This window comes from Mytilus edulis, chromosome 2 (assembly GCF_963676685.1).
Source record: "Mytilus edulis chromosome 2, xbMytEdul2.2, whole genome shotgun sequence".
Classification (NCBI taxonomy): domain Eukaryota; kingdom Metazoa; phylum Mollusca; class Bivalvia; order Mytilida; family Mytilidae; genus Mytilus; species Mytilus edulis.
Genome location: NC_092345.1, coordinates 26,732,431 through 26,757,253, shown reverse-complemented (window position 1 = coordinate 26,757,253; position 24,823 = coordinate 26,732,431). Strand labels below are relative to the sequence as shown.

Genomic DNA, 24,823 nt, shown 5'->3' with positions numbered 1-24,823 from the left:
AATGGTATCAACTGGAATGCAACGATTTTTGCTTGCACTTGCATCAGTTGAGAAGTTATTTTACTTTAAATTTGTTTATAAACATGTTGATTTGTTTACTAAGAGTAAAACAATCAGGTATATAATCATCATTAGTATTTTTTGCGTTCTCAGTGGAATTTTGTCTTGCCTTCCTACTCAAGTACAGTTTATACCAGACTTGATGATGTGTGCTCTTCGCTATGGTAGTTTTAAAGAAGCTACAATTCTATCTAAGATCTCCATAGTATTTCGATTGACAACAGAATGTGTAGTTGCTATTTTTTCACTTTTGTTGCAAGTGGGTATTTTCATCTTTTCTTGGAATGTTGCGAAAACAGATCTAGTTTTTCAGAGAAAGAATAGGATATGGAAAAGAATGATTCTAAATTTTATCTCGCTATTTTTTGTAACATTACTTATTTTATTTGGAGCAATATTTTTAGAGTTATCTTTTAGACTAACTTTTCCAGTTTTTAGACGTTTATCCGTGTTTGTGTACATCTTTGGATCACCTCTCATTAATCCGTTGATTGCTCTGTTTGGAAATCCTCCACTACGTCGTGCTTTTATGAAGAAAAAGAAGAAGTTTGTAACAGATTTTTGTGCAAAAACAGATAATGCACCTCAAACACCGCCATTACCGAGTATTAGCTGACCTCTTTATTGTAGCAATCAACCACTAATAGAGGTGTATTGCATTATTATATGAGACAAAGTCAACATATTGTTAATTCAATTATCTAATTGATCAAACGGTTTCTTTATCAAATAACTACTCAAACTTAAATGAAAAATGTACTTATTTAGCAACTTTACCTGACCATATAGGAAAGTAGGTATTTAGTCGGATCTTAACACGTACTTGTGATTTGGTTAAAACCGGTTTTGTTCGGAAATGTCGAAAGTTCAGGACTTAATTAAATCCGTATTTCGGTAGGATGGTGCAAGCATACGATTTTTATTGCGTCTTAGACTTTGAGAAGCGAATAATCTTCAACTACTTTATTCAAATATTGTGTAAAAACGTTAATTTTGAGCTATGAAAGTCAAGTGATCTCAAGTGGCTCGAGTATTTTTCTGAGGAAGTTTTAAAAAATTGCAAAGAAATATTTTTACGTTGGGTTAGCTTTCATTAGTCTTAACTATCTATAGATTAACAACTTTTGGTTATATTTATAATTTAGAATCATCATTGAAGGTGGGGGACGATTTCGCAGATAATTAATTATATTGATGTGCCATTTGTAAGCAAAGAGTGACATTTCGTTGTATTATGTGCCAATTCGAAAAAGTTATGCGAGTATTCTCTCCCCTTAACAGGTTCATTATTTTATAATTAAGTCTAGGTTTCTGATATAATTTTTGAATAATTACAAAATGTATCAATTCAATATATTTCAGTTTTTGTTATTGGTGTATCAAAAACATTGATGTACGAATATAATTTCATAAATTTGAAACGTTTAAAATGATTACATACCAATATAAAGAACCGTTCATCATTTTTGAAAAAGACTATGATTGGGAAATGAACCAGCGTAATATAATGGTAATCACAGAGAGGGACCAGCAAGCAATTTTTAATTGTAGCTTATTCAACGTTAAAACAATTTTCTACTATAAACGAATGTTACTTTATACAAATATAAGGACTTTGTTAGCTAAATCTACAAATTTTATTAGATATATAATTTTTTATTGCAATAGATTAATATGCTAACTTATTTTTTTAATAAAAATGTAGAACACAGCATTTACCAGGCTCAAACAATGTATTGATAAATGTACTTAGAGTTTCTCGTCATAATGATATTATTCGAAATGCAAATTGTTTAGCGGCTTTCTGTCTGTTTTCTATAATAGATATAGGAAGATGTGGTGTGAGTGCCAATGAGACAACTCTCCATCCAAATAACAATTTAAAAAAAAGTAAACCATTATAGGTCAATGTATGGCCTTCAACACAGAGCCTTGGCTCACACCGAACAACAAGATATAAAGGGCCCCAAAATTACTAGTGTAAAACCATTCAAACGGGAAAACCAACGGTCTAATCTATATAAAATTTAAAAAAAAAAACGAGAAACGAAAAACACGTATATAACATAAACAAACGACAACTACTGTACATCAGATTTCTGACTTAGGATAGGTACAAACATTTGCAGCGGGATTAAATGTTTAAATGGATCCAAACCTTCTCCCAATTTCTGAAACAATAGCATAACATCACAACATAAAAAAAACACACATTGAAAAAAAAATCACAAAAATACTGAACTCCAAGGAAAGCATAACATCACAACATAGAACAAGAATGTGTCCATAGTACACAGATGCCCCACTCCCACTATCATTTTCTATGTTCAGTAGACCGTGAAATTGAGGTCAAAACTTTAATTTGGAATTAAAATTAGAAAGATCATATCATAGGGAACATGTGTACTAAGTTTCAAGTTGATGTAACTTTAACTTCATCAAAAACTACCTTGACCAAAAACTTTAACCTGAACTTTGCACTATCATTTTCTATGTTCAGTGGACCATGAAATTGGGGTCAAAACTATAATTTGGCATTAAAATTAGAAAGATCATATCATGGGGAACATGTGTATTAAGTTTCAAGTTGATTGGACTTCAGCTTCATCAAAAACTACCTCGACCAAAAACTTTTACCGGACGGACGAACGGAGGCACAGACGGACGGACGGACAAACGGAGGCACAGACCAGAAAACATAATGGCCCTCTACTATCGTAGGTGGGGCATAAAAACACACATAAAAAGATCAATTGGAAAAAAGCTTAACTCAATAAAAAAAAAACGTACATTAATACACTATGAACGAATAAATTCGATCTGCGATATCTGAATGCAAATGCACAGTCAATAAAATATTAGGGACAAACATTCAAGGCCAAAAAGCAAACAAATAAGTCCAAACAAAGCCATGGCAAGTCACCACTGCGAAATATTCACTATAGAAAAAAAAACGGGTTTAAAAAAATACAGGTAAATCTTGAAGTTTGTACAAATGTAGTAAGAAGAAGTGAAACTTAGAATATATTCAAAATAATCAAAGCTGGTATGTAGACAAGATCATATAAATATAAAATAACAAAAAAGCATTATCAACAGGAATTCACAAGAAAATACGATTTGAGAGTTCTAAGAAAATTCAGGAAATCATGAAACCCAACAAAAATAAAACACTGGACAATAAAGACTTGACAAACGTGCAAAGGAAAGGCTAAAATATCAAAGTTTGAAACGCCACAGCTGTCTTATGTGGTACTCTGATTTAAAGTTGTAACATTTTTATTATTAATTAAGATATTTTGTCTCAAAATAACATGGTGTTGACATTACAATGTAATTGGGGTTTCAGGCGTTCGTTTTACGTCATTGGCGACATTTTTAATCCGAAATAGATGGAAATTAATCAAATCTAATTCATCAATCATTACAGAATGTTATCTTCATCTTACACTATCATCTGAACTCTATCATAAAACACAGTGCATAATATGTACTTTCTTCGAGACATTATATTTAGACAATATACTTATAGTGTCTTGAAATATGAAATTTATTTGTATGAGGCTTAGAAACGGGGGAAATGCGAGATTCTACCGAGCATTTCACCTGTTTCGTGCCGAATACAAATAAATTTCATATTTCAAGACACTATACGTATATTGTTTTTATACGGAAATTGATAAAAATAAAAAAATGAAAAAAAATATTTAACAAATATTGTTAAAAAAAAGTGTTTGGAATTTCCATCTTGGGGTATTTCCCTATGACCGTAGTCCAGGTGACAGAACATTGACATTGTAAGGAATTAGAAAGGAAAAATGAACTTAATTAATAACATTTATTCTAATAGTGCAACAACGTTTGTAACGTTCATTTTAATTTGATAACGTCACTTTCTTACATGGCATCAATTGACAATTGATGCTATGGGACGTACGCGCAAGCGAAGACGGCATATGACAGATTTTAAATACACGTTTTAACGTTGTTTTCTGTCAGTATCATTAGAATGGACATAACAATACTGTATTTTAAGCTCCGACGGCATCAATTTGGGATTTGATGGTCGTAAATACCCGTTTACTGTCTCCTCTAACGCGTCGCCAGTAAACTTAATTTGCGACCATCAAATCCGCAATTGTCAATTTGAGGCCGTCGGAGCTTTAAATACAATACAGTTATCTCCTAAATAAACATGGTATATATAAATTACCAATTTGAAGACATAACAAAAAAAAAAAAAAAAAAAAAAAAAAAAATTTGAAGACATAACAAGTATGAAGGCAGGGCTTATAGGTTTGTTTTGAGAGGTTTGTTGAGGTCATTGACGTAACAAGCTAACGTTTATACGTATAGCTTTATCTGTATAGTAAAATAGCTGATTGCAGTATAAAACTTTATATACTGCAGCTGTCCTAATTGCATTGACTGTATATTCATATGTGATATACAGTCACTGACCGTATATCACCTTGTTTATGACGTTGACAATGCGTTTCCGTAGAGTTTTATTTATGACGTCAATAAAACATACAGGTTCGCGGAAATTTTACGTCGTCCGCTTCAAATTAAAAAAATGATGGTTTTTACCCTAAATACTTCATTTAGAACACTTATAAGAGTTGCAGTATATAAAGAATAACCATACATTGTCTCGAAATATCAATCGGTTATTTGTACTCGGCTCGAAACAGGTAGAAATGCTCGGCACAGCCTCGCTTTCTACCTGTTTCTAAGCCTTGTACAAATAACATTGATATTTCGAGACAATGTATGGTTATTCTATATATATACTGCAGCTGTGCTATTTGAGCAGTCATATTGCATTGACTGTATATTTATTTGTGATATAGAGTCACTGACCGTATATCACCTTGTTTATGACGTTGACAATGCGTTTCCGTAGAGTTTTATTTATGACGTCAATAAAACATACAGGTTCGCGGAAATTTTACGTCGTCCGCTCCAAATTAAAAGAATGACGTTTTTTACCCTAAATACCTATTTTGAACAGTTGTAAGAGTTGCAGTGTATAAAGAATAACCATACATTGTCTCAAAATATCAATCTGTTATTTGTACTCGGCTCGAAACAGGTAGAAATGCTCGGCACAGCCTCGCTATCTACTTGTTTCTAAGCCTTGTACAAATAACATTGATATTTCGAGACAATGTATGGTTATTCTATATATATAGCTATTTTGATATGAGCGTCACTGATCAGTCTTATGTAGACGAAACGCGCGTCTGGCGTACTAATCCTGGTACTTTTGATAACTATTTACAAGGCTTATTTACCTCAGGAATAGAATTACCTTAGATGTATTTGGCAAATGTTTTTGGAATATTGGTCCTCAATACTCCTCAACTCCGTACTTTATTTGATCTTTTCTGGCTTCTATGGATTCGAGCGTCACTGATGAGTCTTTTGTAGACGAAACGCGCGTCTCGCGTAAATACAAAATTTAAACCTGGTATCTATGATGAGTCTATTTATACATTACGCTTAATTACAATGCATGTTCTTCCACTTATTCTTTCTTAATTAAATTCTTCGTCAATTTATCCCTTTCTGCACCCATTGTATAAAAAAAATATTCAACGTGTGGTTAATTTGATCTAAGTTCATTTTTGCTTAAAATGACGAATATTGTCTAAAGTGTATACATGTTTATTTGTCATAGTTTTTTATGCCCCATTTATTGTCATTATGTTTTCTGGTCTGTGCGTCCGCTCGTTCGTCCGTCTGTCCCGCTTCAGGTTAAAGTTTTTAGTCGAGGTAGTTTTTGATGAAGTTGAAGTCCAATCAACTCGAAACTTAGTACACATGTTCCCTATAATATGATCTTTCTGATTTTAATGCCAAATTAAGAGATTTTTCCCATTTTTACGGTCCACTAAACATAGAAAATGATAGTACGGATGGGGCATCCGTGTACTCTCTTGTTTTTAGTTGTTTTTTTTCTCTTGATTCATTTTGTTAAAAAATATAGCATATTTACTATACTATGGGTGCAATCAACAGTTTTTTACGTGACGTCATTCTGTAACAGGGCATGTAATAGTGGACCCATCATGCAGAAGTCAGATATTCATAGTTATATAGATATCTATACATCAATGGAAAGATAATTCTATGAACTTTCTGAATAAATAAAAAAAATCCAACATCTCTTGTTTAAACATGCAAATTGGTACAAGTTATCAGATGGAAATTAGGCATTTTCCCCCTAAAAAACCTTAAAAACAGACCACCTTTGGACACACGGATCAGTAACCTGTGCATATATTTGAGATTTCTTATAATATGCATTTCGAAGAGCTTATCCGGCTGATTTAAGAAAATGTAGTTTCAGCCTACGTTCGCCTGCTCCGAAAGGAGCTATCTTACCTGACAAATCAAAGTGCTTTTTGCAACAGGTGAAAATCAGCTGTTTATGGAGTTGCCTCCCATATAGTAGGAAGTCACAAAAACATTTTTTTTTTTTTTAAATCTTGACAAAAGTGGCATTTTAATTGAACTTCAATATATGTTTTTCACATTGAACATAAAAAACAATCAACTTTTTCATTTAGTGGTATATAAATAGCAGGGAATTCCATCAGTATGTAAATCTCACTGGGGAAATACCCCTAGTTTTTAGTACGAAACTGTTTATAGCACCCTATATATAAAAATATTAATTTTCGCGAATTAGGGAGCTACCATTTTATTTTTATGGGGGGCTAGGATGAAATTTGAAAAAAATAGGCAGGACAGGAATTTTGAATTAAAAAAAAAGGCTGGATGTTAGAGACACTTGCAAAAAACAAAAGTCAGGATGACAATTTAAATAAAAAAAGTCAGGATAAACTAAAAAAAAAAAGGAAGGACCGAATAGAGTGAAAAATAAAAAGGCAGGACAGAGATTACAACTAAAAAAAATGGTCACGGAAATTCCAAAAAATGGCATCAGTAAGGAGAGTTGTACAAATAGTGTGAATACACAGAACCCCCATCCAATTCATCTTTAGCTAAAAGTATTCATCATTTTCTAATTTATATGTACTAACAATATTCCAATTTTCTATAGTTTCGATTAAAATGTGCCCAAATCTGAGTTTAAATAGGTCGAATGCCCCAAATAAACATTCCCTGATTGGTTGAAGTACTGTGGCCTCGATATAAAGCACACGCTTCACAGGAATAAGGAGAGTTTTACAAATAATGTGAATACACAGACCCTCATTCAAATTTATGGATTGCTGAAAATAATCAAGTGTTCATCATTTTCTGTTTTGATTCTGCTAACAACATTCCAATTTTCTACAATTCCGATTTCAATATGTGAAACCCCCGCAATAAAAAAAGATGGTCTCAATGATTTAAACGCAAAGCAAAAAATTTCTTTTAATATGTTAACATCTTGAACTTCGACCCTGGGTTCAAAGGAGTTAATACACCGATTCACAAATAGAGATCCCCTTGCGCTCAAATGTAATCCTTAGTAAAGTATACAGGCAACTTCGTTTTCAGATATTTATATATACTTTATCAGAAATATATTGTCATGTATCTGCATATTTACGTTTTTTATACTGAACTTTAGTCAAATTCGATTCCACACAAATTTTATTACGTAAAGCAATAGGAGTAAGAATATTTTTAGCGCCAATTTATCCAGCATTCCCTGATCATTGTCATCATCAAAATTATGTATCGTAATCATTGTGAAATTTCATTTACCATGTTTACATAGAGTTTATTAATATAGAGTAATTTTGGTAAGTATGTCTTATTAATGTCAAGGTTTTCAAAATGTGCTTCTCTAGACATTTTTGACGGTCAATTTAATCCCATTTATCTGAATATTATCCCCGATGACAGAAATGTCAACCCGACCTATTCGTGTCAAAAGTGAAACTCTAATCTATTTGATGAACTAATTTCTTATAAAACTGTACATGCATTATTTCTGTATTATTTGATAACCCAACCACTTTCACGATGCATGTTTGCATGATAATTGGTTCTGTATGAGTGAATTGTGTAGTGAATTGCAAGATCGATGCAAATTGTGACGTCAGTGAGCACGTGACATTATTATTTGTAAACAAACCAGCTCATGTAACACGTGTCTGAAGTATATATTCAAAGTGCAATCAATCTTCCAATCACTATTTTTTTTATATTTTTGTGTCTGTTTTTAGGTTTGCATATCAGTAGTCGAAGTAAATTAGACATAGTGTCATATTGTTCATGTTCTGAGTTGTGATTTTTTATATAGAATTAGAAGGTATGTCCAAATAAGTAATTATTTAAGAGGGTGGGTCGGAGGGGTCCTGATCCCGAAATCCCCAGTTTAAAAACATGAAATCTTGAGGTCCCGAATTTAAAAAATATCAAAACCTGACATCCCGAAATTTGAAGAAAGTGATCCCTGACCACGAAATCTCGAACTTAAAAACACCCGATCCAGACGTCCCGAAAAAGGTCCTGCCCCTTCTCATTTAACTTGCGTCTAAAAAGATGACTCGACTTTAAAATTTCCCTCTAATTTGCTCCCCTTGAACTCTATTTGGCCCCTTCCCAATCATTTTCCTCTACATTTGTTTAAAAGTCAGATATATATTCTTTAGTCCATTTACAGTAACAGCTGTTTTGTGATTTTGATTCGGTTTCCATGTATTTGTGTCTTATATGGGGGAGGTCTTACATACTAAACTATATTTATTTTCTTGTTAAATTATATACTTTTCTGATGCACAAATCAGTCTTAATTTATGTATAATAATTGCACTTCAATTTCTATGCATATTTATTATAATGATTTGGCCTTGTATGTACGTTTCTTTTTTTTTATCTACTAGTTAATCACATCCGAAATGAATGACAGACGGACATATATACATAGATTCTTTATCTACGTATTCTTTAAGAACTTAAATAGTTCTCGTTTAACTTTCTTTTTTTTTTTATCTCATTGTTTGTATTGTATTATGAAAAAATTATTGATGTTGTAATGTTTATGCCCTTTGGGGCCCATAATTGGAAATAAAAATATCTTATCTTATCTTATCTTATACAAAACTTAATGAATAATCGGAATCAAGATATTTGCGTTATAACGCAAATGTTTGCGTTATATCGCAAAGGTTTGCGTTACAACGCAAAGGTTTGCGTTGTAACGCAAAAGGTTTGCGTTATAACGCAAAAGGTTTGCGTTATAACGCAAAGGTTTGTTTGCGTTTTAAAACGCAAAAGGTTTGCGTTGTAACGCAAAGGTTTGTGTTATATCGCAAAGGTTTGCATGATTCATGCAAATTTGTACGGAAGCGTATTAGCGCCACACATTTTTTTCTAAATTTTTCTTCCTATGTTTGCGTTAAACGCAAACCTTTGCGATATAACGCAAGGGTTATAACGCAAACATAGGAAGAAGAAAAAATGTGTGGCGCTAATACGCTTCCGTACAAATTTGCATGAATCGAACAAGAAATTTTATTAAATTTGGTTTTGAAAAATAATTTGTTTATATACGGGGGAATCCCGAGTAAATAATAATACGTATTGCCACACTCTGTAGTCATCTTGCAATTTACTATTATCAATTAAAGGAAACCATTTGATATGAAGGTATGTATATCCTGCGGAAATAGCTTTAATTCATTGTCTCAAAAAGTCTTTACTTAAGGTCATTACTGTAATCTCAGCTCTTCGACTTTTGAAATAAGTTTGACTTTCTCAAATATATTGTCTTAAATCATCCTTGACTGATTAGACATTAATGACCAAAATATGAATCTTGAGCAGTAAAATCGCTGAAAGGTATTCCTTCTGTCGCTAAGCTATGTGAAATTTTGATCAATTTTCTTTGGTTGAACGTCTACTCTTTGTTTTCTTCCCGGAAATATTCCTCACAGTAATGTCGCTGTGCATTCACCCGTATTGACGGTCCTTATCAGCATTTTAATACTAATCCGTAGTTTAAACAAAGATAATCATCTTTGGAAGCAAAGTTACCGAGATGAAAACAAAGAGAACTAGATAAACATTCCCCTCGTTCAATATAGAACGGTTAAAAAGCGAAGGGAGGGAGCAAAACATTATAAGAAAGCTAAGTAAAATACAAATATTTGATAGTTTTAATATTGTCATGTTTTATCCAAATTCAATTTTGATTTTTCATCAATTTCAACGTCTATTTCCACTTTCATTTTCGAATGCATCTGTAAAGATAAAAACAAAATTATCGAATCAATAGATATTGGTAAAGTTTATTGCTTTATAATTAAAATTTGAAACTAAATAGTAAGTCGGTCAATGCTTTGTTATCTTTCGTCTCTCTTTAACGTTAATCAACAAGGTACATGAACATTTTAAAACTATTTCATCGTACTTATTCAATCCTTATTTTCAATTTGTTAAAGAAAAAAAACCTTGGTAATTTGAAGTGACATGTTTTTTATTGTTGTTGTTGATGTTGTTGTGTATGGCTGTATGTTTACCATTGTGTCTATAAACAGTAACACCACAAAAATACTGAACTCAGAGGAAAATCAATTCGGAAAGTCCATAATCACATGGCAAAATCAAATAACAAAACGCATCAAAAACGAATGGACAAGAACTGTCATATTCCTGACTTGGTACAGGCATTTTCAAATGTAGAAAATGGTGGATTAAACCTGGTTTTATAGCTCTAACCCTCTCACTTTGATGACAGTCTCATCAAATTCCGTTATATTTACATTGATGCATTAACTAAACAGACAGTCACACAATAAATAAAATAGTCAAAATATGGGTACATCAGTCATCATCGTATAACAATTTTAAAAGGAACAATTTAACAGAACACAAAAACATCTATCTACAAACACATTCATTGAGTTGTGTGTCTGACGTCAGAAAATTTTATACGTCACATAGATTTGTCGTTCAATATGCATACAAAAAACAATTTTAAAATTTTCATAGGCAATGTTAGCATATAGGGTTATAATTTAATTTTGAATGTAACGCGTCTTCTGATTGGCTGACGTTATTTTGTTATGAGCCCATAGACATAATTTAGACATGTGACCGTGACGTCATCAACGTTTTTTCGAGGTTTTCTACTTGCTGCCGAGTTTTTTTCCTGCTTTGTCGCGCCAAAAGCATCTTGACGTTTCTTATCTGTGACGTTGCAAAACTTGTGCATCTCTGTAGAACTGCGCTTTCCCGCCGTCCATAATTTTTCCCGCGTCAATGTAGCCGTAATTATGAAAACGATGTATAAGTTATTTTACGGAAGTTAAATATGCTCTAAGATTGTCATAAACGATGTTTTTTACACAAGATTATTTAAAAATACACTTTTAACCTTGGAATATATTTTTTTTTATCTTTCTTGTCTTAAAATAAAGTGAAAATAATATACAAATTGCTATACTAGCTTTAAAGGCGACTTTGTTTTATCTTTGTCAAGTGAAATGCATAAATGATTCTTAACCACCTATAAAATAGTAAAATATTTATTCTCGTTTTTTTATTAGGTAATTGGTATAAATACTGTAAAAAAATCTCTCAAATCATTATATAAACGGCAAAACAACGGAACTCAATGAAAATGAAAATAAAAACAAAGCGTGTACAAATTAATAAAAATAAATAAAATCTCCGAGCAGCTGTTCCATGATTCTATGAGCTACTTCTTGTTGTAAAGTATCAAACGTGTCAGATTAAAATTATCATGATTTCAATCCTTGTTTCGGTAGGCGAGGAAATATTTTTTTATATAAAAATTATCATCCATATTCATTTTGCTTATTTTTTTAATAATGTTTATTATAATTTTGTTAACCACTTATTGCTCAAAATTTTAGAGATTACGAATTAAAAAAAATATAGTAAAAACGAGGAAAGAAATTCTCTAAAATGAATTTCTATTGTCTACAAGTGAATCTGAATCAATAATAATTCATTTTCATTTACTAAGATAAAGTACACACTGTAATTGACATATACATGAAATATCTTTAAATCTGTTAATTGATAAATTGTTCTCTTTTCAACTTTCAGTGGCAAATATTTCATGCAATATTAAGGACGTCTGAAATTGAATATACAATACATCTATTGCTTAATGAGTCCTACAAAGTAAAAGATATGTGGTGAATGCAAGAAAAAAGAGGTTGCCACTGGGAAAGGATATCTATGATATATATGATAGAAATCGAAATCATTGTGTCAACTACTAATTTAACATCCCCATTTCGAATGAAAATAAACATTTTTAAGGCAGTGCTTCCATGATGAAACAGGTTTAAAATGTATTGAAATATCGTATGGCAATACAAGTACATCGGTTAACATGTGTACTTTTACAAAAAAAAAATCCTAACTGAGATTTCAATCGTGGTATTTGAGCACTAAATAAATTATCCAGTTCGTTTAAATAAAGCGTGTATGGTGTATTGTGAATGATTATTAATATTTAAGGTAATCAAGTATAACAGTTACCTTTTTTATGATTATTTATCAGGGATAAGATTTTTTGACTTATATGAGAAATTCTGATTGATAGAGTGTACGAAAAAAAAAATGTAAAACAAATTTCTCGAAAGAATGCAACATTTTACATGAAAATGACGAAATAGATAATTAGCAAACACGTTAAATAAGTTGGTATTATAATACTAACAAGCTTATGATCCTGTATCATTTCTTGACATCCGTTTTAAGTATACTTTTAAAGCATTTTATTCAGTTTGCTTCATTCCCGCCAAAATCGCCCTTTTGACGCCGTATTTTGATGTTATCAGTGCCCCCTGAGTATTGTGACGTTACAATATACCTTTGACGTTCTACACAATCAACAAGATTTGTGTGTAGAAGCCATAAATGTCCCTTTGGCAGCAAGAGGGTTAAAATAGAATTTAGAATTAAATTATAAGAAATGAATGTAATATTTTTTCTGTCTATTCGAAATAACATAAAAATGTGGTGCACACTGTTAAATTACCCGCTACGCGCGTAAATATATCATAATAACATAAAATAGAACAATATCATACTGACGGGATCTTTTAAAGTACAGAGTCAAGTTATTAGAACCAAAGAAATACAAACAGTCGCTTATACAAAACACGCCACCAAAAAATGAAAGACAATACAAACACATTGACGAGATGTATAAGTACCGATAAAAAGGGATACAAGTTGACAATACCATACTATATTGACTTCTAGATCCGGCCATTGTAAAATACCACATCTTGTAAGAATATTGCACATTTTAAACATTGATATGGGTAATAAAAAATACGTGTATTAACAACTACAAAACAAAAACATATATAACTATACATTACCTCTTTGCCAGCTGCTTGTCTTTTATAATTTGGTCTGATAAATGCTGCAATTAGTCAGATGAATATATCTTAAGTTAAAGGGAAAATTCACGATTTTTTACTTATGGTTTAAATATGTTCATTATGACATAATATATATATTCACAAAGTTTTATCGCTATATGTGCAGTAATAAAGGAGAAATTCAATAATTAATGAAAAAATATCAACTACTTCCTGTAGGTCGTGACGTTTTCTCCTGATTTTTGCATGCCGGGATTTAAAATACAATCATTAAAAGTCTTGGTTTTTAATCATATTTTAACGTAATCGTAAGCGCGCCGATGACGTATGCTTTATCTAATAACCATCCGATAATAAGAAGATAAAACGCACAGACGTTCAATTGTACTCATTCGTGAGATAAATTATCTATGTTAAACGTATATATTCGAATTATTTTTGTAGACAACACAAAAAGTTATAAATTTATTTTTAATAAATGCATTTTCGGACTGATAAGGTGAGCAAATTAAAGTACAATAATCTGTAAAGACAATATGTTGGTGTACTATTATTGACCTTTTACTATCTCTGCTATGGCTAGGTTTATACGATGTGTGTATTCACGGTTCTGTGGCAATACTCGTAGATGGCTTGTTGAAAGGTAAATTGTTATTTGCACTTCGGTATTTAACCACGCCTCTAGGGCACACCTTGCCAGGTGTGACTGTCTATTCGGATCAGTGGTAGCATTTAATACACACATTAAAAATACATATTCAAGTTGGTGACAAATAAAAATTGGTCGCCGTGGAATTATTTAATTATATTTGGTGCTATTATTTATTTCAATTCAAATAAGTTAATTTACTAAGAAATACACATTTTTCGGTTAAAGACGGGAAACTTAATTCATATGTCAGAATGAAATGATATACAAGTCTTGTCCTTGATTTATGTCTCATAAAAAAGGGGGACTTAGAAATTAGAAATAGCTTTACTAAATCATTTTTATTTGTCTTTATTCGGCGAAAAAATGTACGAGAACACTTACATTTAGACTTTTGAAAGCCATGTATTAATTAATATATGAAACTATCTGAAGATAACTCTACCGAAGCGGAATATAATATGTACGAATAAAGAAAAAAATATTTTTGTAATGGAATCGAAAAATTACGAATAGATATTCTTTTCAAGTGTGATAAACGTCAACCAAATTTATTCATAATCGGGAACGTCCTTATTAAAATCTGAGACAACTATAATAATCGTCGTCCCCCAACGTATATATATACTTAAATAACTATTTGATCAACGATGTTTAAAATTAAAAGACAACGAATTTAATGTTATCTTTCCCTATTTTTGAATGTTATTATAAGTCTGTTCAACATGCAAGAATACCCCTAAAGCGGACAAATATCCGACAAGCAGTTTATTCTTTAAATTGCTGTCATTGAATATCAAGAAAGAAAATAAATCCCGAAATTGATACTCAATAGTTTTCCTAGAAAATATTCACATTCCTTGGGGATTATTAGTGTACGTCCAGTTGCATATATTTTACATGAATGTTGGAACAATTGTGATGATGACGAATTTCGTCCTTTATTCGAGAACAATTTAATTGATATATAAATCTGTGAGTTTACTATGTTCTTAACTTCGATGAACCAAAGCAAGTTATAAATTGACCTGTATTTAAATCAAATTGTTTCTTTTTTTTCTTCTTCTTCTTTTGGTATACAATAGTCTATCGAATTCGTTGATTACATACTGTTGGCATACGTGGACTAGTCTATTTACAAAACTTTTACCACACTTTACACAAAATGTATGTTTCTTTCTTATGTTCAATGTATACATGTATACATATTTTAAATAGCGCTACTGACTATAGTTCCGTAACTTTCTACCAGGCGTATGTATACACGAATCGTCGACAAATGCGCACATTTTTTTAGTTTTTTAGATCAATAATTCTGGTATGTTCCAATCTGTCCTAAACTATTGACAACGAGTATATATTACATTTTCCCAAATTAACCCTTGGAAAAATATGTAAATAGATTTGTATTTCTTCAATTATTTTTTTTGTATTATTTTTTTTTATAAGTAATATTCTTTACACCAGAAATGTTATTTATAAACAAGCGTATGAGTTCAGTAATGACTAGTATATTATATCACTTTCGGACACGCAAGACAAAAATGTATATTATACATGCACCTGATAGTTCAAAATGGAAAGTTATAAGTAACGGTCGTGTACACTGATCAATACCTACAGAAGTGAAACGATGCATGAACTTGCAAGCCCGCCGGACAGGAAATCGATTGAATACCTGGACGTGTCACCTTACACCCCTTCCAATACCTTTGGGAGTAATACCTTTAGCCATGCTGGTGATCAGATGAGGGAAGATCCGAATTTATTTAAATAAAGTTTATTACTTGAAAGAATTATGAACGAATTAGATTTTCGAAAACAATTTCCACGGAACACTTATTTATCATTTTATGATTTGAACTTTGACTTTTTAACTAATTACAATATTATCAGTTTAAAAATAACAGACTATATGGTTATTTAAAAATATAAGACCATTTTCCGTATCAAGTTACTCAGTCAGATAAAACAACCGTACGATTGACAAGATATCGACACGCAATTACGACTACATCGTTTACTGTAGTTTTGTTCCTTTGTGGTTTATTGACATATCGTGATTTTTCATCGGAGAAGGTGACAAGATGGCGGAGAGTAGAGAACTGATACTCAAAATTTAAAATCGATGGTGATCTCTTATTTAGCGGAATAAAACTTTAATATCTATAAATTTGAGCATTTTTATACAGAATGGACATAATATCAATTTTTGATTTTTTTGCGAAGTTTCCCTTTAACAAAACATATTCTCATTCAAAATGTTATTGTGTGATTGATTGCCTTGTTAGTATCTAAATTGCTTCATTCGAAACTAAAGTATTTTTAAGTTATCGTTGGGAAACTTACATAACCGTTGGAACTGTAATTATAATTTTTTTGATTTTTTTTTGGGGGGGGGGGGTTTAAACACTGCTAAGGACTCCTTAGTGCACTAAGGACTTATAACATGCCACTAAGGACTAGATGGGGTGCTGTTACATGTAATTTCTTTTCATATTATGGTAGAGATTGATATTTAATGCATAAATTTCAAATTTTATAGAAAAATAATCATAGATAAATAAGATATTCAACATTATTTAGGCACGTGCCTATTTTTCTTTGATATGCCGAAAATCAATGAACCGTTTGGCACGTGTCAAATTACATATCTGATTACACGGAAATCCTGCTGTCTGTTGTGTTGAATCGACAAGATTGGTAAAGTTGGATACAAATAAATGAATTGTTTCTGAAATTTTATTAATGTTTATTTTTTTGACGAAGTATATTCTCAAGTGTATGTTGTGTTTCTTGAAAATAATAAATTGTTCCACCAGAGCAATATATCTAATGTCGGGGTTTTTATTTGATGTTTAAATATTTAAATTACATTTCATAGATCAGACATACAAATGTTCAAAATCGCGTCTGTGTTCGAGCGACTATTGGTCTTTTTGTTTGACATGGTTTCTTGGCAAGTCTCTGAGGTAATGGCATGGTAAAGTCAAACAGAGTACTTATCACTGTTTTTGCTTTAATTGAAGTCAAACTAAACTTGTCACAGTCTTTCATTAGCTTTTTGAAAAAGGCGATCTTTTTTATCAGATGTTTGTGTAAGCCAGCATTGATACAACAATTGGTAGCGCTTAAAGTATCCAAACAGCAGGTAATTTCCTTGGCTGTACAGTGCTTGTCTTAAGTCAACAAACTCCAGCTTGACTAGTTCGTGGAGCGTTTTCACAAGTTCTGGTATACTTTGCGGTATCCAGTTAATCGCTTGTTTGGACAGAGATGATCTTATGCGGTTGCTATTGTTCATTTTCAAAAATTATGTCATATGAAGAAAAAGTTTTGCCAATATATTTCAGGACAAAAACGAATTCCATATGATAAAAAATATTTACTACGTGTTACCAAACTTATTTACTGCAGCATGTAAACAGACGTATTTGGACAGAGTTTATATCTTTTGCGTTTGCTATGGTTCATTTTCTAAATTTATTATCACATGAAGAACACGTTTGAGCAATATATCTTTTGACAAAAACGAGTTCAATATAAAAAAATTTTACTACATGCAACCAATATAAATAAGAAGATGTGGTATGATTGGCGATATGAGACAACTCTTCACAAGAGACAAAATGACACAGAAATAAATAACCATAAGTCACCCTACGGCCTTCAACAGTGAGTATAGCACATACCACATAGTTATTATTTAATAAATTATTTCATGCAATAAACAAAAATATGTTAAACAGACAATTCGGTAAAAAAAAAATTTGACTCTTTTATTTTTTGGAAAATGAAACTTAATCTGACTTAAGTTCGTTAAATAATTTGTAACCTTCTTTTTCTTTTAGAAAAAAAAAAAAACAATGTCGAACAATTACAAACAAATAAGTACCATATGAGGCCGTTGTAAACAGATATCAAACTCGTTGAAAACTAGTCGTTTTGATAAATCCCAAGGACGCCACATGATTTTTTTTTTTCAATTCAATCGTAATTCGTACTATGTATAATTAAATTAAATATTTATTTTATTTATTTATTTATAATATAAAGCATTAATTAAAAAGTGGAAAAGCAATCATCATGATTTATAGTTTTTTTATTCATATTTTTAGTGCAACCATTTGTATAAAATAATAATAAAAAAAAATATTTTATTATTGTGTCACATACTCGCATCTTTGTCTGAATTAAAATAAAAACAAAACACTTATAAATATATTTATTCCTTTTTTGTCCTCGTGTCTCTTACATAAACATTTTAACAAACTGACCACACTCTAACGTATTAGTCATTTGGTTGCCGCACATCAAAGTCGTGCACCTATGGCAAATGGCTTTGTCGGGAAATAAATAAAGCAAACTTATTTGGCCTTTAAATCATTTTAAATAAGAACAAGACGTTTAATTATAAATATTAAGCATAAATCTTTTCGATACAATTGTTATTTACTTTTAAAAACAAAAAGATCATGATTGTTTAATCAGTAACTGTTGTTATGTTATTTGGCGAAACCTATTTGGCACGTGTCAATCGGTTCATTGATTTTCGGCATATCAAAGAAAATAAGGCACGTGTCTAAATAATGTTGAATAACTTATTTATTTATTATTATTTTTCTATAAAATTTGAAATTTATGCATTAAATATCTATCTCTACCATAATATGTAAAAATAATACAAATAAAAGCTCCCCTTCTAGTCCTTAGTGGCACTGTATAGTCCTTAGTGCACTAAGGAGTCCTTAGCAGTGTTTAGACGTACCGGGGGGGGGGGGGGGGGGGTTCTGAACGCTTTGTTTTCATTGGAAACCTACGGATGAAGTAGATACCGGAAATCCGTTTACTGACATTGCATTGTCAGTTTGTTTTCGACTATAAAGTTTGTATATTCCTTTGGTATCCTTGCTACTCTTTAACTAAACATTTTTAACCAAACTGAAATATGATTTCAAAACTTTCCAAATGGATAGTTAAGTGACATCCATTTCTTAAACAAATAGACTGATTTTGAAAAATCATGTTAATAGCATTTTTAAACTAATGGTAACAGATAGGAGTTTGAGACATCTGACGAAACACAATAAGGATAGTTGGACGATTCACGATTAAACTTTTAACAAATTCGACGCTAACGGTAGCCGAAAATGATTATTTGACGCCTGATGGTGAAAGGAATTCCTACCTTCTTTCTAGTATGTAGCTCAGAATATGGTACCATATAATTATAGCTTGCTGGACGTTAATCATCGACTCATTTGTCGAGCAATAAGAAATCAATTTTTCTAATCGAACTCAATGACTAACTATATTTCCTACCTGAAAGCACAGTTCCAACAAGTAGTGCAGCACACACAGTAGCGTTAGCGGCAAATATACTGACGTTTGTCATCAGTGCTCTCATCCCAATAGTCGATACAATTCCAATAATCTAAAGTTTTAAAGAAAATCAGTTTTCTACATAAAGAAATACTAAATCAAGTTTGAAATTTGACAGGTGTTTTCATTTGTTTTTTGTGTTTGAGCTTTTGATTTTGTCATTTGATCAAGGACTTTCCGTTTCCGTTTTGGAATTTTACTAGGAATTCGGTAGTTTGTTGCATTTTACTTATAATTAGTGCTTCTAATGACAATGGAAAATTACATTTTTGATCCTAATCTATCGAAAATTTAAAGATTCTGTGACGCTTCCCTTATATCTGTAAACAATATAATTGACTTGTGTTCATGTAAGATGCTACAAACATGTTGTTCTATCAGTTTCAAGTTTTAAAAAAATGCAGAACACCTAACCATGGTTTTAAGTTGATCACTTCCATGTTTTTAATACCAAAAAAAAAAAGATAGATAGTCATAGACTACTCCCGGTCTCAAATAATTTATCTTTTAGTGGCATTTTAGCAAATAAAGGATTATGTTCTTTACCGGACAGTTTTGTGATAATATAAATGTCACCAAAAAAAAAATCAGTTTTAGAAACGCTGGTCAATTCATGTGACGCGCAGTTTATATTTTGCTAGTGATGTCCCAGTGTGCTGTCGTAAATTCATTGGTGATGTGTTTTTATTCTGTGGTTTACATGTTGTTATGTACTAATATATTTTTATGTACTATGTATTTCAACGTGCTGAATGTCCTTGCGTTTGTTTGTACTGTATTCTTGTCAGGTATAGTGCTTTCGTTTAGCCATGAAATCGGGTTCAACCCTCCATTTGTTATTTACATGTCCTGTAACAAGTCAGAATACGGCAGTTGTTATATACAGTCCATATCTATGTATTTTCAATTGTTATTCAGTGTTTCTGTTGTTCTGTTGTTCTCCTAGGAGTCGAGATTAAGAATTGAACGGTGGACACTTAGGGCGTGATTTTTTCTTGCTACCTGATTGGAAGATATCACGAGACGTGAATAATCAAAATTTATTGATTGGTTAGGACAATCCAAACCAAGTAAATGTCCTTCAATCCCGTAGAATATCGGATTTGTCGTCTCTATTTTAGCAATTAGATTTTACACAGGTAACTTTTATCTATAAATAGACGAATCTTCTGGAGTAAATAACAAGGACTGTATAGCCAGTCAAGGTCGTTAAAAACTTCCATTTGTTGTTAACAACAACGTTAAACGATACTACAAGTTCATATAACGTGTTACCTCACGTGTGTGGTAAAATTTGTTGATTGATGCACGTGGTTATTCTAGTAAATGAGGGCCCTCATGGGGTTTTTTATTATGTGATTACTTGGCCGTTTTTTTAATGATTATTTGATTATTAAGCCAAATATTTCATGATTATTTGATTACCTAGGACTGTATTTTTAGTTTATGATTATTTGATTACTAAAGATAAGCAAATATTTAATGATTATGTGATTATATTGGCAAAAAAATGGTGATTATGTGATTACTAGGACCCCCCCCCCCCCCCCCCCCCCCCCATGAGGGGCCTCGTAAATGAATTAATCTACAAAGCGAGAGCTCTTTCCATTTTCATCAGCTAAGAGTCGAATTTAGCACTTTTTGAAAGGCTATCGCTTGTTTTCCTCTTATAGTTGATGTGTTTCCCTAGGTTTTAGAGTGTTATCTGGAACTGTTTTTGCTTAAATCGAATTATTTCTTCGGAACAGCGGCATATTACTGTAGCCTTTATATAGTTATCAAAGGTTCCAGGATTTTAATTAAGTACGCAAGACGCGCGTTTCGTCTACATAAGACTCATCATTTATTATAGTTTCATTATGTATACACAAAAAAATATATACATTGTTTGGATTTCCATTGTTAGCGTTATTGATAATATTACACTGAAGACATGAGATTCATTTTTTCCAGTTGAAATACACAACTTCTAGAAAAGTTACTGGGTAGTATTTAAACTTTGCTTGTTTCATCATTACGAACTACTAGGTGTCTCTTGTTAAACTTAATTAAATTTTTATTAGTAAAATAAGAAAATTTATCCCTCCAAAATCACGCTAAAAAAAGGAACAACTCGAATTACATCATATTGAACCAATATATATAGGTAAGTGATTAAATCTTCCTGATGCAGATACCAAGGATTAACACAGTCGAAGAGTTTAATTATGGGTAAAAGCCATACCATATTGCATGTTGTAAATCGTCAAAAACGTAGGCATTCAAGTTTATATTTTTTAAATCCAATTAAATAGTATTGCATAAAGAAAACAGATTCAGTAGCAATATAGATAGGAGAGAGTAAACTTACCTCAGCCGTTTTTTCAATAGAGATAGGAGATAGTAAACTTACCTCAGCCGCTGTATCAATAGAGATAGGAGAGAGTAAACTTACCTCAGCCGCTGTATCAATATAGATAGGAGAGAGTAAACTTACCTCAGCCGCTGTATCAATAGAGATAGGAGAGAGTAAACGTACCTCAGCCGCTGTAGCAATAGAGATAGGAGAGAGCAAACTTACCCAAGCCGCTGTAGCAATAGAGATAGGAGAGAGTAAACTTACCTCAGCCGTTTTGTCAATAGAGATAGGAGATAGTAAACTTAACTCAGCCGCTGTAGCAATGGAATGGAGATAGGAGATAGTAAACTTACCTCAGCCGCTGTATCAATAGAGACAGGAGAGAGAGAATTTACCTCAGCCGCTGTATAAATGGAGATAGGAGAGAGTAAACTTACCTCAGCCGTTTTGTCAATAGAGATAGGAGATAGTAAACTTACTCAGCCGCTGTATCAATAGAGAAAGGAGATAGTAAACTTACCTCAGCCGCTGTATCAATATAGATAGGAGATAGTAAACTTACCTCAGCCGCTGTATCAATAGAGATAGGAGAGAGTAAACGTACCTCAGCCGCTGTAGCAATAATAGAGATAGGAGAGAGCAAACTTACCCAAGCCGCTGTAGCAATAGAGATAGGAGAGAGTAAACTAACCTCAGCCGCTGTAGCAATATAGATAGGAGAGAGTAAACTTACCTCAGCCGCTGTAGCAATAGAGATAGGAGAGAGTAAACTTACCGCAGCCGCTGTAGCAATGGAGATAGGAGAGAGTAAACTAACCTCAGCAGCTGTAGCAATATAAATAGGAGAGAGTAAACTTACCTCAGCCGCTGTAGCAATGGAGATAGGAGAGAGTAAACTTACCTCAGCAGCTGTAGCAATATAGAAAGGAGAGAGTAAACTTACCTCAGCCGCTGTAGCAATGGAGTTAGGAGAGAGTGAACTCGAAAAAATGTACCTCAGCCGCTGTAGCAATATAGATAGGAGAGAGTAAACTTACCTCAGCCGCTGTAGCAATAGAGATAGGAGGGAGTAAACTTACCTCAGCCGCTGTAGCAATAGAGATAGGAGAGAGTAAACTTACCTCAGCCGCTGTAGCAGTAGAGATAGGAGAGAGTAAACGTACCTCAGCCGCTGTAGCAGTAGAGATAGGAGAGAGTAAACTTACCTCAGCCGCTGTAGCAGTAGAGATAGGAGAGAGTAAACGTACCTCAGCCGCTGTAGCAGTAGAGATAGGAGAGAGTAAACGTACCTCAGCCGCTGTAGCAGTAGAGATAGGAGAGAGTAAACGTACCTCAGCCGCTGTAGCAGTAGAGATAGGAGAGAGTAAACTTACCTCAGCCGCTGTAGCAGTAGAGATAGGAGAGAGTAAACTTACCTCAGCCGCTGTAGCAGTAGAGATAGGAGAGAGTAAACGTACCTCAGCCGCTGTAGCAGTAGAGATAGGAGAGAGTAAACGTACCTCAGCCGCTGTAGCAGTAGAGATAGGAGAGAGTAAACTTACCTCAGCCGCTGTAGCAGTAGAGATAGGAGAGAGTAAACTTACCTCAGCCGCTGTAGCAGTAGAGATAGGAGAGAGTAAACTTACCTCAGCCGCTGTAGCAGTAGAGATAGGAGAGAGTAAACTTACCTCAGCCGTTTTTTCAATAGAGATAGGAGATATTAAACTTAACTCAGCCGCTGTAACAATAGAGATAGGAGAGAGTAAACTTACCTCAGCCGCTGTATCAATAGAGATATGAGAGAGTAAACTTACCTTAGCCGCTGTATCAATATAGATAGGAGAGAGTAAACTTACCTCAGCCGCTGTAGCAATAGAGATAGCAGAGAGTAAACTTACCTCAGCCGCTGTAGCAATGGAATGAAGATAGGAGAGAGTAAACGTACCTCAGCCGCTGTAGCAATATAGATAGGAGAATAAACTTACCTCAGCCGCTGTAACAATAGAGATAGGAGAGAGTAAACTTACCTCAGCCGCTGTATCAATAGAGATAGATGAGAGTAATCCTACCTCAGCCGCTGTATCAATAGAGATAGGAGAGAGTAAACTTACCTCAGCCGCTGTAGCAATGGAGACAGGAGAGTAAACTTACCTCAGCCGCTGTAGCAATATAGATAGGAGAGAGTTAACTTACCTCAGCCGCTGTAGCAATATAGATAGGAGAGAGTGAACTTACCTCAGCCGCTGTATCAATAGAGATAGATGAGAGTAATCTTACCTCAGCCGCTGTATCAATAGAGAAAGGAGAGAGTAAACTTACCTCAGCCGCTGTAGCAATGGAGACAGGAGAGTAAACTTACCTCAGCCGCTGTAGCAATATAGATAGGAGAGAGTTAACTTACCTCAGCCGCTGTAGCAATATAGATAGGAGAGAGTAAACTTACCTCAGCCGCTGTAGCAATAGAGATAGGAGAGGTAAACTTATCTCAGCCGCTAAATTTAATAACCCGGATGAAGTCCCTTCACATTCAGGATATGTAACCTCAGCGGCTAGCTGAAATCCTACAGGACGATAGCCAGTTAGAAAAAACCTATAATAAAGTTTGACTCAGAACTAACAAGCTCTCATGGTAGAATCTTAAGATTACATATATTTCCCATGTAGTTATATACAACTTTTTTTGATGGATTTGTTATGTATAAGTTTTAAAAGTTATCGTTTATAGGTCCATTATAGACAATCCCTAGTAAATTAAACATGTTCAGTGAATCGTATACATGTAAAAAATCTAAAAACGTGACAACTTTATGACGAATGTTGTCCATCGGATAGCCAATGGTTATACAGGACTAACATCATAATGTAAATGTCCTTTATCTGGTATGTAGACGGTCGAACAATGACAAATCTGCTAATTTGTTTTATCGGCTTATGCAAAATCCGCAAGTCCATGTCAACTATTTTTCACTTGAGTTCTGATCAAACTGGTGTGGTAACCGATCAAACTGGTGTGGTAACCGATCAAACTGGTGTGGTAACCGATCAAACTGGAGTGGTAACCGATCAAATTGGTGTGGT

The 24,823-nt window shown here is 32.9% G+C and overlaps 1 protein-coding gene across 8 annotated transcripts in view; it reads right to left on the bottom strand.

The window, feature by feature from the left end:
- Positions 1–10,166: 10,166 nt before the first annotated feature.
- LOC139511856 (choline/ethanolamine transporter flvcr2b-like) overlaps positions 10,167–24,823 on the bottom strand; it is a 45,754-nt gene continuing 31,097 nt past the window's right edge. For all 8 annotated transcript variants that reach the window (XM_071298981.1, XM_071298980.1, XM_071298979.1 and 5 more), the window contains 4 exons: positions 24,232–24,335; positions 19,369–19,482; positions 13,395–13,438; positions 10,167–10,268 (listed from right to left, as the gene is read on the bottom strand). In XM_071298981.1, coding sequence (XP_071155082.1) covers positions 10,194–10,268; positions 13,395–13,438; positions 19,369–19,482; positions 24,232–24,335 — 337 coding nt within the window. In that variant the 3' untranslated portion in view covers positions 10,167–10,193. The remainder of the gene's footprint in view (positions 10,269–13,394; positions 13,439–19,368; positions 19,483–24,231; positions 24,336–24,823) is intronic.